General features: G+C 38.1%; 1 protein-coding gene across 1 annotated transcript; it reads left to right on the top strand.

The window, feature by feature from the left end:
- The first annotated feature begins 557 nt into the window (after positions 1-557).
- On the top strand, positions 558-1,913 carry LOC105619574 (POU domain protein CF1A). Its single transcript, XM_012201091.1, has one exon. The coding sequence runs from the start codon at positions 558-560 to the stop codon at positions 1,911-1,913; it is 1,356 nt and encodes a 451-aa protein (XP_012056481.1).
- The last annotated feature ends 18,817 nt before the right edge of the window (positions 1,914-20,730 follow it).

The raw sequence follows: 20,730 nt of genomic DNA, 5'->3' as shown, positions 1-20,730 counted from the left end.
CGCCGCGACAGAGCGGTGCTCCGATCTGGAGACGCGCTTTTCCTCCGCGGGGATCCACCCCGTCGGAGTGAACGAGAGAAATAATATATATCGATAATCTTTTTTTCACTGTAAATTCGTCGATGTTTCCGTATTGTTGCAAACATAACATTTTTGAGAAACTATGGACGAAACTTTGTCGAGAACGACCAGTTTCGTCTGGTCCTCGGTGCGTCGACGCGAATTGTGGATTGTGCAACGAGTGATCAGTGATTACTAAGAGATCTACTTTTCGAAAATCATTCGATCGTGAGGTGACTAGACATACAACTGATAAAAGTTGTATCTGAAGATTCGAGAAAGATTCTATCGATAGAAGATTCTGTCTCGATTCGGTCTCGTAGAAATTCTCCATCAAATTATAAAAACATTCATTTTTTTCATCTATAAACGAAAATAAGGAATTCACAGGACTATTTGCGAAAGGGGTGCGAATAAAAAACGTACCCCGTGGACAATCCACGGTGGTGAACCACATCGAGAGGGTTTCACGAAGCCTCTCGACGAATAGGAAGTAGATGGCCGCTACCACGTACATGCCGGTTAGTAGCGCAGTGTCTACCGACCTGGATGGTGGTTCGGGTACAACGATCGGGATGAACATCGCCGTGGGTGGCTATTCCTCGGGCTCGCCCCGCAGCGCCGCCGACGCTAGTGAAATGAAGTACATGACGGCGCCGCAGCATCATCACCACCATCACCATCACCATCAGGTGACGTCTTCGCCGTCGCCAAACGGACTTTCCCATCCGGCGAGTCTCTCGTCGGCAAATCCTTGGGTGAGCTTACAGCCTGGTAGTGATCCTTGGGCGGCCTCGATGGGTATGCACCATACTAGCCATCATCCCCATCATCATCCTCATCAGGCAAATACGAGTCTCGATGTGAAGCCGTTGACCGCAGCGGCCGCGGCGACCGCGACGGACCAGGGTATGCACCATCGGGGGCCGCATCAGTCCCCGGGCATGGCCTCACCGCACTCTTGGCATGCACCGGTTGTCCCGTCGGCGCATTATAATCCGAGCGGTGGCGCGGCCTCGCCCACCACCCTCCAACAGTACCATGCAGCGATGAATGGTATGCTGCATCAGCACCCGCATCAGCATCCACATCAGCTGCACAACCATCAGACCGGTCTACCTCACCACTTGAGGGACGCGCACAATCATAGTCCACCGTCGGGGCATCCTTTGCACGCGGGCCATCCTCTCGACAGGGATCACAGCGCCGGCGAGGAGGACACACCGACATCGGATGATCTCGAGGCCTTCGCCAAGCAGTTCAAACAACGGCGCATCAAACTCGGCTTCACTCAGGCGGACGTCGGTCTCGCGCTCGGTACTCTCTACGGCAACGTCTTCTCGCAGACGACAATATGTAGGTTCGAAGCTCTACAATTGAGCTTTAAAAATATGTGCAAGCTGAAGCCGCTGCTGCAGAAGTGGCTCGAGGAAGCGGACTCGACAACCGGATCGCCGACGAGCATCGACAAGATTGCTGCCCAGGGTAGGAAGCGAAAGAAGAGGACGTCGATTGAAGTGTCGGTAAAGGGTGCGCTCGAGCAACACTTCCATAAACAGCCAAAACCGTCGGCCCAAGAAATCACCTCGCTGGCGGACTCATTGCAACTTGAGAAGGAAGTGGTCAGGGTGTGGTTCTGTAATCGGCGGCAAAAGGAAAAGAGGATGACGCCACCAAATACACTCGGCGATGGCATGATGGAGGGTATGCCACCGGGCCATCAGAGTCAAGGCGGCCTTCACCAGGGTTATCATCCTCAGGATCACCTGCACGGTTCGCCTATGGGTCACAGCCACAGTCCACCAATGCTCAGCCCTCAGGCCCTCACGGCCCATTCGCTTGCGGCCCACTAGCGTTCGCCGGGGCCTCCCCCGTTGGGCCTCGCGGTAACCTCGCAGAACTCGGCGAATGTGTCGTCAACGGCAGAGACGACGACCTTGCCGCCGTTCTATCATCACTACCTTCAGGCACGCACCGGCAGTTACACGACCTCGTAGCTGACCGACTCGCGGCGCCCTTTCTATCTATCGGACAGTGGCGCTCGTTACCGAGACGAGGGTACGGAATGGTGGCTCGTTCGACGAGATTCAACGGGGTTTAACGAGGCCGAGACCGGTCCACCGGGGAGGCTGAGGAGCTGACGCGCACGGTCGGTAATTTTTTGTCGACCTTGACCGCGCGCATAGACCTGGAGAGAGGATGAAAGTTGCGGATGGAACAGGCAGAACGAAAGAAATATAGAATAGAAGAGGACATGTTGCCGTGACTCGCAGCCGTCGGTGAACATCATGATTATTCTTCGTTCGAATTCTTCAAGATATCTTTGTCATCGAAAACTCATCCTCATCGTTATCACTGTCATCGTCATCAATCGTCGTTGCTCACATGGCTCCAGCTATTTATCGTCCAACGACGATGTCTCGGTGATAAGTGAAATGTCTTCATCGTGCTTTTCGCGACGCGACGCAAGAGGAGCCGCCAGTGGCGTTCTCTCAAAGGGTACCATAGACGGACATGGTGATGACGTTCCTCCTTCGCGCGGCCAGGTCGGGGCCCGTTCGTCCGTTCGTTAAGTCTGAGCTGGATTGCGAACCTTGTTGGCTGTTTGCTGTTGTTATTGTTGTTATTTCATCATCGGTGAGCGGAAGTGATTAACTCAGCAGTCTCAGACGGGAATCCAGGAAAGGATGGTTAAATAACGAGGTGCGCGGACGCAAAGTGGACTCGGGTGAGGGTGTGGTTAAAAAGAATGGAGGTGTTCTCTGTCTCTCACTCGCAAATAAAACAGGAATATCGGACACGAAATATGCATCGCAAAGGATGCTTTTCGCGCGCGTGCGATTTTCCCTTATCTCCCGCGGGGTCCGATATTCGCGACGGACGAACGGGCGCCAAGAAAAGAACATACGTAAAGAGCGAGTGCTGTGTTCGCGTGGGATTTGCTCGAAGCAAACCCAGCGGATGATGTAACATAAGTAAATATGGACTGTAAATAATGTACTAGATAAAGCTAGTAAGTTAAGTGAGAGAGAGCATGAATCGTCATTGTCGACAACGGGCGAAAAAATCAGACGCGGGAGCTGGAATAAATGGAGGAAGGAGATATAAAGAGAATTGAGAGGAGGGAGACAAGGAATATGCAGCGCGACAAAGTAAAAAAGAGGGACAGTTTTTATATATATATCATATATAAAGGGACAGGGTGCACATCGAAGAAAGACTGCGTATTGGAAAAGCGCGTGCGAAATCCTAGCGAGACAGCAAGACAGTTCCCCCCTCACGCGAAAAACCCCTTCTGTATAAAGAGTAAGTAACATAAATATATATGTATATATACACACACACGAGTCTATATATAGATAAAGATATATTATATTATTATATATAAATAGAAAAAGGATATATATATATATGTATATGAAAACGCAAAATGGTACGTTACATTCGAAAGCTCTATGTCTATGTATAAATCGGAAGGTTAGCTATGTCTTATCATTATTGTATTATTATTATGTTTATTATTATATTGCTATTATTATATACTATATTCATTATTATTATTATTATTATTATTATTATCATTATTATTATTATATTATTGTGACGTTCGTTGTCTGATCTTGAGAAAATGTTGTAATTGTGGCACAAATCCGGCGTTAACGCGGTGAATTTATCGCTATTTTAATATTCGCCACTATTATTATTGTCACTTATTATTATTATTATTCCTTATTATTGCGATTATTATAATTTTAATTATTATTATTGTCATCAATATTAATATCATCGATATCTGTACTACCCGGGAGTCGAGCACCGAATCGAGAATCTCGCGTCTTTCTATCTCGCTGCCGGGCATAATATCGAAGAATTCTTCCTCTCTCGCTCTCTCTCTCTCTCTCTCTCTCTCTTTCTCTCTCTCTCTCTCTCTCTCTGTCTGTCTTCCTTTGTCTTTCTACTTCTCGTCTCATTCATTTTCTCTCTTGTCTGGATTATGTTTTTTTCAAAGAGGCTTAGGCAGATGGCGAGACTGACGTACACGATTCGTACAGTACTATTTACTGAAAGTATCTTACGTCATGAAGTATAGTATTAGATGATTATAAACTATGTGATTTATGTAGAAGTTATTAATTATCTGATCAGTTTATGGTGCAGTAATTGTATTGTAGTATGGGACGTATAATCTCATTTTCGTATAATATTCATTTTCTGTTATTAAATTCTACTGTCTTTTAAATATCAGTATGACGACAAGCAGAAAAAGTTCAAATGGAATAATTATACGAATAGTGGAAAAATCCATTTATCGCATAACTGGTTTATTTAGATTTATTATGTATGTAAAATTTTAGATTATTATGTATTGACCGGCTGCGCTTCTACCAAATTTTCTTTGGTTTGTTTGCCGATCGTCTCTACACGAATCGTCTCGCTCAGTTTTGATTTCTTTTTCTCTTCTGCTGTCGCTGCGAATCTTAATGCGCATAACTAATTCGCACTTATCACGCGTGATACAAAATACACAGAGATCCTTGGTCAAAGGTGAGAAAGCTGTCATTCTTGCCGTTAAAATCAAGTTTATTCTATGGCCTTTAAACTTCAAATGAATGAAAAATAATGAGAATAGACGCACGAGAACTTCTTTTTACATAATATTTTTTATAATAATCTTGTGTGATAAGATCACATATTTTACAGTGTCACATTTTATTATTGTAAGAATTGTGTTCAATATTACTTCTCTAGAAATAATTTCGAGATCTCTTTTTCTCTGCAAAATTGAATTTATATAGGAAGATTTACTTAATCTCGAATTAAAATCCTTGACAATGTCATATTTCAAAAAAGACCAATTTTACATCGGCAAATATTTTAATGAGAAATAAATATGGCTTTATATGTTCTACGTGTGAAATTTAAATTGTGCCTCTCGACTAGTCGCATAAGCTAGAAATTGAGATGAGATCGATCGATTGTATCTTTTGTTTTTAGTCTCACACTTTGTCAAGATTTCACTTTCTGCTTTTTTAAAGCATTTTTTTAAGACATTTGATGCGTACCTGCAATCATGTGTCCGATGCTCCATCCACTACTTCTATCCTGAATATCTATGCGATTTCTTTTTTGTTACGTTTTCTCGTTTCGGTAATCGAATGATATTGATGTTTCCAATCCGTTCAGTAATATTTTCTGTATAATTCTCATATTATTAATTCTAGAGACCGCACTTTACATCTGCATACGGAAACATCCGTCGCGCGATGTATTTTATAAGAGGAACGTTCCATTTTTCTTCTCCGATTGTCGCGAATATTCCCGATCTCTTGGTCTCTCTTTGTCAGTACCGCTTTGTTCCGTTTACATATATATATTTTCGGTTTACATATATATATTTTTATTTATCGAACCTTCTCTCGATCGACTCTCCGCCTTTTTGCGGCTCTCCCTTGGCGTCGTGAAACGCGTAGGTGGTCGCGAACTTCGTAGCGCCGACGCACACCTTCGCCTTCTTGCTAGCGATTTATTTTCCACCTCAATCGTTGTGTGGTACTTGGTTGATCGCGCCAGTGTACTGAGTGCCCACGCGAAACGCGACGTCGTCATCTCCTTTTCTTTTTCATCACGGTAGGCTCGTTACGCGCTATGTCGCGCGGATTTATTTGTTTGGCGTCATCAGCTGCTACCTTAGTCATTACTAGCGCATCTGCAGATGCTGTTTTGGTGTTGTTCGTCCGATATCCGATTAACGTTAACGAATGTTAATGAGAAATCATTAGATAAGATTTTGATTTACCGGTTTTGCGTCTTGTCGCACGATTTCGATTTTATATGTTTCTCGCGGAAGTTTACATCGGTGATATAATTTTTCAGATCATTCTTCATTTTAAAAACGTTCTTATATAATTACTTCATGATCTTTTTACGATTCCACTATTGCATAGTATTCTTTGGTACATGAAATGCAGCATTAAGTTTAGAAAATTATTATTGATTACGAGATTAATATTATTCTGCATATTCTTTGCTAATTGTTTAGTTATTAAAATAACTTTTGATTATTAAAATAATCTTTATCTTATTCACTGCATATTCTAAATATATAGTTAATATTATATATATTGGAATAACAGAAAGATTATGATAGTACTAGCAACACATTGTAAGTCGGGTCATCGTAAAAAGCATACCTGATGGTTGCGTTCTTATTTGATTAAGATGGTTCAATGAACCCGTTCGTCATTGTCTATTAATGCCTGGACCATTGCGTTGACATTATTCGTATTTACCGAAATACCGACGATAATTTATACACTTCCGCGGAGTCGTACTTGCGTCTGGCAGCCGGGGCCGCATAACGATGCATTAGGTGTATATAAACTGCCCGGCGTTAATAGCACCTATAGTATCTACTTGCCGGGCTAAAAGAGTCGTTTAAGGGCGCAAACGCGCGCCGGGATCGCGGCTTGTAATTCACGGCCCAATTTGGGAAGAGAGAGATTTTTATGGGGACGCGATCGTTCCGTGGAGAGCGCGTCGTGGGACTTTAATAAGGAGGGCCCACCGTACCGGGGACTTTACGGACGGACCGACGTTACACGGCCACCGCGCGGCCTGCTAATTATCGTAATTCTTGATCGTTATAATACGCTTAACGCATCGCGAGCTATTCATTTCCGTAATACTTCGATGCTTCAGTAATGGCACGGTATATTGGGCCCAACCTCCAGTTAGGACTCTATTTAGGAGGTTTAGCTATTGCGCCTCTACGACGTGAAACTAGATTTCGAACGTTTGTCAAGTGAATCTAGTCCTCAGCATCATTATTTATAGAAAACTTCGGTGTTTTATTATAATAATGGCATGGGAATTATGAAATATTTTCATTTTATTACATAAAAATTTATTTATGAAATTGATAAGAATCTAATAAGAATTTGTCGTAATGAAAAATTTTATTAAAAGTTATTTTTATTTTTGCGAATCATATCTATTCTCATTTGTTTGTACGCTGATCTATATTCTCATTGCATCACGACCTTGAAAATTTAGCTCGTTCATTACGATCGATCATACGCGTTTCCCTTTACGGATTAACATTTCCTAACAAATCAGTTAACGTGTATCCGCTTTTCGTACTATCATGCGAACGCTTTAAGGTCTTATCTATGACTATCATAGTGGATCGGTAGAAGCATATTTGCCTACGAGACGAGCTTCGGAATTTTATGAGATCCGATATTAGGCCGTCCATCCTGCGAGAATAGAGTCCTTCCCGCATTAGCGACGCTCGTTAGCCTTCTCGTTTGTTGGAATACAAACGTTCTTCTTTGTCCTAATCACAACGCTATTCGTTGAGGACGAATCAAATCCTTGTTAGATCCATTTTTCGATGCCGGCGTTCCATTCCTGCAGGTTCGCTCCAAGAAATTTCAAGCATTATGTTGTCATTAAGCTCACGCTAATAGACGCTTTCGTCAGCCTTACGTTTATTACAGTATCTTTCCTTCAACAATCATTTTTATCCATATGATCTTTTATCTATATGTATTATTGTTTCGTAAACTCAATCAATTCGGAAGATTATCAATTTTTATTATAGAATGTATATCTCGAGAAATGTAAATCTCATGTAGCTTTATTCATTAACTGGAAATCACTTCTTATTCTCAAACTTCTTATTCTCCACTAATAGTATATAATTCATAGTACAAATATCTGTTCTCACGAACGACAGAATTCGAATAAATGTGCTGCGTGACGAGTGATAATAATTTTGCATTATGGAAATGTTAGATTTCATCTGAGAAGAATTAAATTCGAATTGAATCTCGGAAATTTACTTAAGAATGTCGTAACGACGAAAATATTTCAAAATGTGATGTTATATATAATAGATCTTTTTTTAATTAAAATCGAGAGCACATCTTTTATATCCAGTAAAATATTGCTCTCTGCTCAAAACAACAATCTCTCTGCTATATATTACATACAATGATGATTATTGCAATTACGTATGCTATTATCAGTCATATAGCTTCTGTGATTACATATTTGCTCAATTGGCCGCTGATGTTTATCACCATATTCTTCTCACATTTCCTCGACATCAAATATATCTTCGATTTCATTGGCTTTACCGCTTCGCGATGATCAATCTTGCCCAAAAATTGTTATCCGACGAGGAATTTCATTGGTGATATTGACATCACCGACCAAAATATTTTTAAACATACGTTTTCATACGTATTATTGGTCGTTGTTGAAATAATACCGATGAGAATTAATGTCTTTGCCAGTATCTGTTCCTAACTATGACGACAAGTGCAATCTCGGTAATTTTAATTAAATATAATAAATAATTACTGTTGTGAAATTCAATTAAAAAAATGTAGCAAATTGACAGCGTAAAAAGCACGTTTATGAATACTGTAGCTGCGAATTGACACGCGACGCTCATTATTAAAATGATTCAAAAGATTTCACTTGCGCCATTTGCAATATACATATGTATATTTTTTTATACGCTATTCCGCATAATTCAATTGACGCTCGTGAATTATGAATTCCGCGCTGTGGAGATTGCACTGCACGTCAATTTTATGATGTGATCTTTTTTATTGTTGCATAAAAAGCTGTTAGCGAAACGAATATTGTTAGAGGAATCTTTTACCGAGAGGCGCATCGGCTATAAACTTTTCGTATTAGTCAATTAATCGCGTATTATAACAATAATTGTGTCGTGTTACAAATCATATAGAATACACGTTAACGAATATGTTAACGTGTATTCTATACGATTAACGGAGAGTTGTATGTGATATGTAAATTCAATCGTCATTTGTTATTGCATGCTAGTTTCTGTTATTATTTTTTGCTTTTTATGAAAGTTAGCAAAAAAAAATATACACACAATAGAAGAGGGCGAGAGGCGAGGAAGAGAAAAAGAGACGAGTAGACGCATAATGTGCGAGAGATTTGTTGAGCCAACGAATCATCTGCCTTTGTGTTTAAATTTGTCGTGAAAAATAAGAAAACACAATCTGCAGCCACAAAATTTGGCAATATCTTCTTATAACGTTCCTTTTTGTTTTGTTTGTTTAATTGAGAAAGAAGGGGGAGCGATACGAGGAAGTAAATACGTGACTGGCAAAGTGATTTTGTTGTATCGACAAACGACTTTACCCATCGATGCGCAAATGCGAATTGTTGCGAGAGCGACGGATGCTTATAATTTAACTTTCACGCAAAAAGAATGGGCGTCCCCGGGATTGAAATTAACGGTGATTGATCGCACTGGGTGATTTTATTGGCTGAACAAATCGGACTGTTCGTTTTTTCGGATGTCGAGACAAGAGTGAGGGAGACTGATGCGAAATTGCGAAACGATGAATGAGACGCTGCGCCAAAAAATTCGACATTATTTTTTTGTAAATGGAAAAAAAAAGAACGAAAAGAAAGGAGCGAAAAGCGAGTGAGAAAAAAAAAGTACGAGTGCGACCGTGTACGGCGTGCGATTGGTGGAAAATCGATGTTAATTGTTGCGATCGTGGCATCGTGCGATTGCCAGTGAACGTGTTCGGACATATGGAGGTCGAGGAGCGCGGTTGTTCGTTAAGGAAATTAAGGAAATGCTTTCTGGGCGAATTGGCACGCGCAAACGTAAAATTGGACAATTGCTAATTGGATAGTATCCCGAGATACGTTTCTTTTTTTTCCTCTCTACAGAGTTAACAATAATCATGATTTCGCGAAACAACCGCACTCTTCGATTCGCGTTCTTATCTCGCGTGAAGAGTGAAATCGGTATAATTTTGATAAATTCAATTTTATGTTGTATATACATATTTGTATATTACATACGCATACATGATATATACCGCTTATTTGCCACAGCAAATGACATAATTGAGAAACAGTCTTTTTTAGTTGTTAGTAAAAAAGAACGATAACACGTGAAAAGAGAAAAAATACTTTATACTTTAAACTTATTTTTCTCTACATCAGTTATTACATTTTTAAATTTGCATTTAAAAAAATTAATATTATACAACTTTAAAATGAATTAAAATATCGAATTCATTTTCTAAAAATTTTGTTTTTTTGAATTATATTGTTGTAACAAATCAGCGATATATTATATAAATATATACGGTCGTATGTATGTACGTATATACAATATTTAAAATAGCTCATAGGAATGCATATGTTAAATACTATTTTATTTATATTTTTTATAATAAATTTTTATTTTAGATTTGACAACTATTCTTTAGAATATTTTATGTTTATATTTCGTATTTAAATTGTGTTTTTTTTATATAGAAAATTTTTATATAGAAATTTATATTTTTATGAAACAATTGAAATAAGAAATGATAAAAATTATACCGATTTTGATCATAACTTCATGTTTTCTTGAAGTATTAACGCGTGTGAATGTTGTAAATTATGATTGACATGCAAACAAGAAAAAAGCGACAGAAAGACATGTAAAGGTACACCTTAAGTTACACGTATACACAAAACCGTTAAACGATATGATCTGTAAACGATCTGTAAATGATTCTTTTTCCCCCGCTCCTCTTTCCCCATGCTGTATATTATTATATAATTAAATTTTAATTATTATATTAACGTAAAAATAAAAATCTGGCGAGTGATGGTGAACACATTTTGTTAAAATGGCGGAAGCTAAATTAATAATTAAATTTCGATTAATAAATGACATGAAAGTAATGTGCAACATACACCTGGCGTTTTGCTTTATTTGCCGGATTATCGTCACCTATGGTCGAGAAATTCTCACCTCTCTCTACCTCGTCGATATTCTATGTACGTCAGTGTCGTGAGAATAGAATCGTCCTACGGTTCCTTCTTGTAAATTACTTCTTGTTGTACCACAATGTTGATTGTTCAAATAAATGCGAAAGTGCGATATTCCTATTTGATTTTTATCATTACTGGCAATCTACGTAATACATTTCTCGATTGACAAACATTCCATGCACGAGATAAGGTTAGTGGATTTTTAAGCGTTATTAGAAAGCTGTAGCGAATATGATAAATTTCATAAAAAAGAAAATTCACGAGACAACGTGATTGACCAAAATCAGTTAATCATTCATTTCAATAGTTATGATTTTCACAAAATTTCTTTATTTCAATGGATAAATCTGAAACTCTTCGAGTTCTTTAAAGCTTTTTTTTTCGTCGGATCACCGTGGGCGAACACTTTTACTCTCGTGTCTCATTTCCATCCGTGATGTATCCATGAATAATTACGGTAAAAGTTCATTCGCGCGACTTAATCGTGGCGTGGTGGTATTGAAGTCTTTCATTGCATTAATTAAGAGCTTAATGAACAACGTGAGCGACGTGGGGAAACGACGAAAAATGTGTATTCGCACGCATAATCGATTGAACCTGAATAACTCTTCATCTCTCCAAGACCTTTTCCTCGCGATTGTTTCTCGTTTCCACGGACGAAGTCCGGGCTCTATTTGTCGGTCGATGGCGAGAGATACTTCACTCGATCGCTCGATTATTCTCTCCATACATCGCGTGTAATTATCACAAGATATGACGAAATTGTCGTGACGGCCAAGTGACAAGCGGGATAATGGCGCTTTGCAGAAAAAACGATTGAGATAGTAATGCGCTAGTGAAATCCATTAAATGTTTATATTCTAGGCTTGTCCTAGTATTTCTAATAAAGATATTCAATTCACGCTAAAACAATCAAAAGACGATCTCTCGTATGCGAAACGGGATTATTAATTACGTTACATATTGCATTCTAAAATTAATTAATACTAAATTATATAATTAGAACTGCGATACGAATATATGTAAAAATCTCATTGGTCGATATTTTAATAACTGTTTTATATGGTGTATAGTCTCTGCAAAAAGTAATTGAAATTAAAAATTTATATTTTCTATATAAAAACGAATGTTTTATATATATATATATATATGAATATGAATATGAAACAGTTCAATAAGATTAATATTTAATATTTAACAATATAATTTTATAGTTTAAATGAAAATTTTCTCATTTTATTTTAATTATTTTTTCCCAAAACATATCCTCTTATTAAAATAATTTTTAATTCAGGTTCTATATCTTCGTCAAACTTTTTATATTACTTTCAAGTACAATATAATAGAAAATTTATAATTTTTTCATAGTTTTTTTCATTTTATAAAATCTACATAATATATATCTTTAATCATAACACTCTATGCTTTTTTGTTATAATATTAACACCTTATCTATTACTTTACCTATGTTTTATATAATGTCTATATATCTTATACTCCGCAAATTTTGTAAATCCGCAAATGTTTTATTATTTAAAAATAGTCCATTACGCAAAGAAGGTTGGAAAATATTGCTCTAACGTTCGTGAGCTTCCAGCAAGAACTTGGTGTTTGCTCATCATTGAACGCGCATCGGACTGACTCTGAAGGTGTTTCTCGCTACGCCTACGGTTACGCATCGAAGGCTTGTGTCGCTGTTGCTTATCGCGAAATCGAATATCGTGGCACGTTTTACCTTGAAGAAGCAGTCGCCTCCTCCCAGGGATTTTATTGCCCGAGTCGAGTGATGCAATTCGAAACAAAAAAGATTCTAACACAAGCTTCATTCAATAATAATTAACGTGTATCTCTTTTTTTATTTGTGAAGTTTTTGATTTAAATTTGTAATTGTTTAATTATTGTTTACCGTCAATAGAATTCTGCAATCAGTCTCACTGCCCATAATCAAGCTATTTACAATGTGATCTGATTGAAAGATCTTGAAAAATATTGTGTGATATTACTTATTCTATTATTATTTATTCTAATTCCTCTCCTCTGTTTATCTGTCTTGTGAACGTTATATAAATAAACTCGATCGATTAATAAACTGGAATCAACGTTAAAGTTTTAAGTTAAATTAAAAAAGCTGTACAACGATAAAAAATAGTAGACTAAAGAAAAAACAAACATGTTTACATATCCAGAAGACTTTATAATTAAAGATAAAGCATGTGAGAAAATAAGATTAATGTTTTCTTCGTAAGTAATTAACGTCTTAATCTTAGTATGGAAAATACCAATCTATCTAATGTTTTCGTCTTTCGATGTATTATTTCAAAATATTTTGCACATTATATATTTATGCTGCAATTTCGTCGATCGATATTTAATTACATATCTTCGATTGTGTTTTTCTCCTATCTAATATTGCTGCGAGAAAAATTACGAGAGTTTAATGAAACTAATCGCTAAAACACTCTGAGAGCAAATAGTAAATTATTATTGTAGCTAAAATCATTTCCGATTTAGCGTAATAAGATTCTGCTATCGCAATCAGTATGTCGACGTTCATCATATCACAAGTGATCTCACGCTGGTGCTTTTCGCTGAATTATTAGTTGACGCGACATGCTAAATCTAGAATCCAAAATATTTAGATCGATACATGTACCTCGATTTTAATGGTTTATGTGCACTATTTCTACATGACTATTCTATGCGACCATGAATTAATTGGATGTATATCACGTTTGGTCCAATTTTTTCCACGTTGAATCGAATGATTGAAGAAGAGCCTTATTTTTATGCGGCGAAAATATTACGCACAATTACACAAAAATATCATGCTGAGAACCTTACGATATTTCGTGATATATTGCTATTTATTTATCAAAAATAATGTAATTCAAACACATCAATTTTTATAAATAATTTAATAATATTATTTTAAATCATGAAATATATATGAATTATACAAACAAGTGATTTTGCTTAATCGCAGCTTAATGCATCCAAATTAATCAAACTTAATAAGAAACTAATGGGAATATTAAGAATAATAATTAAGAGTAAATGGAAAGAACAATTTTGCTGAAATATCTAAAAATTTAACTAGCTGTAGAACTGAGAATAATTTTATTAGATCATAAAAATATTTGTGTAGAAAATTCAAGCATAATGAGCATTGCTGCAAAAAATTTTGACATTCTAGTAATTAGTTCGTGTGTTCTACGTAATTTTGATGATTAAACAAAATTTATTTCCAGTTTTATATTCAGCTAATTTTTTAGATACTTCAGCAAAATCATTTTTTCTATCCATAATATACAAAATATTTCTATAATGAGAGTCCTGAGATTTTTGGAGTCAATTATTTTCTAATGAATAAATAATATAAATTTTGTCAGAGAGAAGAAAAAAATCTATGTTACTCATCTGAAACATTTCTCCTCAATATGTTTGATATTTCATACGTTTTTCTGTTCTACGATTTTAAATCTTTTTAATCATTGATTTGCAAAATTAGCAGATGCATTGAGGATCTGATAAAGACATTGTCATAAATATATCAATAGGACAAGTGTACGTACTTTGTTTATTACAATGCGATGCCCAATTATATAACGAGTTTAAAGCTCTTTAAGCACCTCTCTCGCGACACGCTAAATGACACGAAATACGACTGACCGTTATATTCTGAACGCGTGTGTTTGTCTCATAAATCTCGTCCGAGTAAGTCACGTTTTTTTTTACAATCTGCCGAATCTATTCGGGGGTATAATATATTCCTTCGCTTTTCGATGGAAAACTCGTATAGGACACCACTTTTGTCCATTCCCGCATCTCACACGCAGTCACACGTGCGCGCGCGCACGCAAGGGTATTTTTACAATCGGTTTTTACACGCATTGTTCGCGGTTTATGTCGCGCTTATTTTTATGGCCGTTAAAGGCGAAAGAGTGATCGCGACCGCGAAACAGCCCGTCGATTTCATTGCCTGCGTTCGCTTCCTGCTGCGGCTTCCCCGTTCGCAAACTAAGCATCTGATGCATTATTCAATGCTTCATCTCTTGTCTGAAAAGTTGCAAATAATTCCATTCAGAGCGAATCAAGTTTTATTAGAAAGTAATAAAGAAGAGTCATAGATTTATCTTGAAGATGTAATGTGAACGATGCAAAGTAGGAAATTCACATTCCTATACTCAATTTTAATCGATTCCTTTTTTTAGTTTTAGTTTAATGAGAAAGGAAAGAGCTGCAAATCGTCCTGTAAATTCTTACTTGCTTACAAATTTTTGTAGATCGTAGATAAACGCGCTTATAATTTTCAGAATTAATTCCGAATAACATCACGGAAACCGTGCGACAATAATACACGTAGGGAAACGACGTAAAAAAAATCTCCTGGACATTAATATGCAAATTTCGCGCGCGACGATTATGCTGGTGGCGAAGATCGCGGCTTCCTGAGAGTGTGCCGATCTCCGCCAATCGAGGCGAATGGGCGTCACGGCGAAGGTATCGCATTACAATCTACTCACTTCGGAAGCGCGCAAACATGCTCCGGGTAATCTCTGCCGAGAGAGTAAAAGACAGGCGGGGATAATACCGATAATCATAATCGCGGTCGATAGTTGCGGTGGGCCCCGTGATCCGCCGTTCGGATTGGTTACCTGTCGTGATATACCGGGCGTGTCGACCACCGTATCGACCTTGAATGATATATTTTCTTCGAATTTACGATCAATTTTTTTCCTCAGTAGAAATATCAAATTAATATATTCCGGATGATAAATCACTGAAAATAAGTGATTTTTCCAGAATTAAACTTTGGAAAGGTAGACATTATATCTGGAAGAAAGATCTGTAACAATAGACTTTAAGTGTTATGTGATGTAAATAATAGAAATCAAAATATTCTTTGGTTTAAATTAAAAATTCATCCATTAAGGAAGAATCTGTTCCAGATTAAAAAGCGTGTTATTAAAGATCGCTACGGCGATGCGAACGAAATCCTGTTTTCGCATGCCGATGCACGCCAGTAGTGCAGTCCGCAACAGAGGTGACGATCAGGTAGCTGACACGTGCTTCCGGTTCCTAGTGCGAACGAAAGAACGGCGTTCTCCGATGCGCGACGTTTAAGTGCCGCTTCCATCCAGGCGTATCCACGCGAGGCAGATTATTATGTTAATATGCGAATTTTGACTTTAATTATGTGTGGAAATGTACATCCGATTAAGATGCATCACGCAAGTAGTCGGGAGGGAGAAAGGCGAGATTCGTCGCGAAACGCAAGCGTAGCTTAGTCAACGCATCATTGCTTCTCGGCGAAGAATAAGCGAAGAATAAGCGAAAAATAAGCGAAGCGCGAAGAATATACTGTGATTAAATCATTAAATGCAGATTAAATAATTTCCGAGTAGCGATTTGTGAGAATCAAAATATGTTAGAATTATTATCGTTTAAATTATTACAAATTATTCTTTATATATAATTTAGATATAATTTTTTATATTTTTATAAAATTGTTACACAGTGATTTAATAGATATCTCTCTCCTCTTTTGAAATAACATCAAGAAATATTAATTATGACGCAAGATGATTATAACGATGACACAATATTTATTTCAATATTGAACCTGCTCTGACTGATCATAACATGCACATTACAATTTTGATAAATCAGTTTAGAACTACGACAGCCTATTAATATAATTATTTTCTTGATTTTATTAATATCAATCATTTAAATATATCGTGCAGTACATAACGTACGATTTATTGAAATTATATGTATTGTGATTTCGCGATAATACATCTGAACATTTAAACATTACCCTTTAAACGTCGTTGTTATAAAACTATCTCTCTCATTCTACTAATTTTACCCCAGTTCTATTTGCCTCCTCTTCCCTCCTCCCTCCCCTTAGATGGGATCACAAACGTATATTAATTTGACGCTACACCTGTCACACCCTCGTTAGCTCCGTCGCCATTGACAGTGACATCGGTCACTTCCGTTGTCTCGTCACGATCCACCGATCGTATGCTCTACGACCGGTCAACGGTAACAACGGCTTCTGTGATGAAAGCAGACAAGGGAAAGAGACACAGGGAGATAGAGAGGAAAAAAGCAGCGCGCGAAACCAGGTGCCAGCCAGGAAATCGTCGGATGGTTTCACCTCGGCGATGCGTGACACGCGCGAACAATGAGCGGCGCGTATCGAAAGGGGGTGAAACTGACCGACAAGCGGGAGAGAGAAGGAGAGAAAGCGATAGACAGAAGGAAGGAGCGAGGCAGGGTTGAAATCCGAGTCCTCCATGGAGAAAGAGAGGGAAAGTCGAGAGAAGAGAAAGGGAAACGCAAACGAAGGATGGACAAACGAGGAGAAAGACAGGATACGATGGGAGAAACGATGGATGGAAAGGGCGAAATCGACGAGGAATGGAACGGAGGGAGTAGATGAGAAGAGGGGATGATAACGGAGTGGGGTGGCTGATAAGAGAGGGATAAGTTTCTAGAGGAGGGAGGAAAGGGAGAAAGCGGAGGGATGAAGTAGAAGGACAAAATAGCGCAGGCGCTAATCAACCCCTATCAACCCCTCCAAATCATGGCAGACATGCGCTTTGGGGCTCGTGTTCACGTTTCCTCCTCGTCCCCGTGTGTACTCCATCCCTTCTCCAATGGTGGTTTCGTTCACACCTACTGAAATTATTGTTATAGGCGTAGCACGTCGTATGTATGGACTCACGCGTGCACGCTGCAATTTGCGCTGCGACGCTTTGTCCTCAGGATCTGTGCCGCTTTCTTCGACGATACTGATCGATCGACAAATGTCGGCCTTCCTAGTTTCTAAAACTGTAACGATTTCTTCAAATCTATCTTTCATTTGAATCTTTGATCTAATCTCTTTTCAGTATTTCATTTGAATTTTCTACGATTTTCTCGACGTATTGCAATAATTTTTCCTTTGTTTTACTTGTGCACAGAATTCTCTTGAAAATTTGATATCTATCAGATATGTAATCAATCAATGTATTTAGATATGTAATCAATGCATAACACAGAGATCTTCTTAAATAAATCTTAATAAATGAAAATAAAGTGTCAGCTAATAGGAAAGAAGAATAACTTTTTGTGAAGTACGATCTCTATTTGAACGCTAAAATATCAGGAGACGTGAAAGAGTAGTTTAATGGAATCGGCATATGGACAGGTTCTGGTTCTTGTTATCACGGCGCCAATCCCGATCGCCTTCTTGACATTCCTCGGATCGTGCATTAGCGAAGCGTGAACGCCGTATGGCGATCGGCCGCCATTGCATTGATTTAATAGCCAATTGATAAAAGTAGCCGCTTGTACAAGAGACCAGTAGCCGTACAAAGTCGTTACTACGTTATCCACGTTACCCGACCTTATCTGGAATACCATAATTATACCCAACGACACCTCTCTTGCACTTTATTGCATCTTCATCTTGAATCGTTGTCGTCGCGCTTTGTTCGCCTGACATTCTATGCGCGTACTCGCAAGGTACGAGTAGACCTCGACATTTTGCCATTGATATAGGTTGTTCCAAAGAGAACGATTAATGCTTTAAAAGCGTAAATGATTGTCAAGAACAAAAAGTTCTTCATTATCCATTTTATGATGTATATATTTTAAAATTAAATTTAAATTATTATATCCTTCAATTTATTCTTTTTTTCTTTTCACAATAAGATGTTCTACGTAGTGATGAGAATAGAAGATAACACATATACACAGGACTAGGTAATTGATTTTAATTATATGTAGAATACGTAAAGTCTCTTGTTCGAGCCACTCAAGTCCGCAAATTGTCATTACTTTTGTTAGTTATTGACATTTTGACAGTTATGAACATTTCGCCATTCCCTTTAATGACTTTCTCTCACTCTCTCTCTCTTTTTCTCTTTTTCTTTTTCTTGAGAAACACGGAGTACGAACGTATAGACGCATGTCGTTTTCACATACATGTATAGATACTTAGAACGGTACGACGAGGAAATGGAAGTGCGATCGTTGCGAGAATAATGTGCGTTCAAACCGCAGAGCTATCCAAGTATTAGCTGAATAAGTCTTTCCCAAGTGCGGTCAGACGCAAACTTACTCACTCTTCCTTATTCATTCACATATAAATAACTTAAGCAATCCAGGAAATGTTCTAAACGCAATTATTTTTTTATTTATATCGTAAAGGATAATTAATAAAAAATAATTAATAAAATAATTAAAAAATAGAGCTTCTTGCTTAACGCATTTATTGAAGTAAATTGATAGTAGTTGTATTGGCAGTAGTTGTATTGATAGTTCTTTCACTCAATTTTATTCAATTATACTCTCTAAAATTTTTAGAGTGAATTGTCACTTTGAAGAATGAAATTTCACTTTTAAAGATTGAAAATTGAAAGACTCTTTTCCAAGACTAGCTCAATTTTCACTCTTTAAAAGGAGATTCTATTTCAAAAAGTTTAGAAAGTAGGTGAGAATTAATGATACAAAAATTATCTTATATGTAAAATTCGATTTTATGAATCAATCACTCGTTTACTTGTTTCCACGAGAGATATTCCACGCGACATTTCGATGACATTCAGCACACATCTTAAAATATCTGCTCATCGAATAACTCGTAGGAAGAAAGTATCTTATCTACCCTTATGACTCGCGAGATTTCCTATACTGCAACAGCAGCCTCCTTCTTTCAAGGTAGTCGCCTCGTTGACATTCCACGAGTGTATTAGCGAGGCGTGAACAGATCCTGACACCAGCGCATTGATTTAATAGCCGATGCCCACACTAGGATCTTCGCAGCGCATCGTCTTCTTTATACGAATGGACGTAGGTACGTACCTACGTATATACGCGATACGCGTGTGCGGAGGAAACAATTGAACGCCATCCTTCCCTCTCTCCGTTTTTCTCACTAGATCTCTTTTTCTCCCTTTGACTGCAGTTCTGTCATGTTCTCTCTCTCTCTCTCTCTCTCTCTCTCTCTCTTTCTCTCTCGTTGTAGTTCCCTCTCTCGTGCTCTGAAGCTTAATAAGCATCGCTACCTACATTCCATTTCCGGTGACGCTGACGTCACTCGACAATCCGGCTACGGAGAGCGAGCGTGAGCCGCGTACGCGAGACTTCATCTATCGTTTACGTATCTACGCACCGAATTTTTCATTGCGACTTCCTGCTTGGCTCTAGGAATTAGGAAATGGCGCAGTCTCGCGGTTAAATCGACGAACAAACGATGGGATTAAGATAAGCGGTAGCGAAGATTTTCTTCTTTTTCTAGGCATTTATACATACATATTACTTCGAAATGCTAAGATGATTTATTAGATTAGTAAAAATACGTACAAATAGATGTGAATCTCAGAATATTGTAACGTATAATTATTTCGTCTTCAAATCCTTCGTCAATTTCATGAATCGGCGTGATCGAAAACGTCGACGCGAAACAACATCACCGTTTAACGATCGTTCTCGAGACTCTTCGGCCGCGCGAACTTGTCGATGTTAAGTACCGGATCCACTTTGCGGGAGATTCTTCGGGATCGTCCTTATGCCAACTTGTTCATCTCTCATCCATTCTTTTTGTCGATTTTTTGTTTTCTCTTTTTTTTCTTGAAAAATTGTATAGTGGTCCCGATAAAAGAGAGAACGAACCAAGAGAGAGAGAGAGAGAGAGAGAGAGAGAGAGAGAGAGAGAGAGAGAGAGAGAGAGAGAGAGAGAAGAGAGAGAGAGAGAGAGAAGAGACGAGAGAANANAAGAAGAAGAAGAGAGACGTAGGTACGACGACGACGAACACGTAACGTACGGTACGTACGAACGTAAAC

This window comes from Atta cephalotes (genome assembly GCF_000143395.1).
Source record: "Atta cephalotes unplaced genomic scaffold scaffold00022, whole genome shotgun sequence".
NCBI classification, from domain to species: domain Eukaryota; kingdom Metazoa; phylum Arthropoda; class Insecta; order Hymenoptera; family Formicidae; genus Atta; species Atta cephalotes.
Note: the sequence above shows the minus strand (reverse complement) of the source record. Positions and strands in the feature narration are given on the sequence as shown.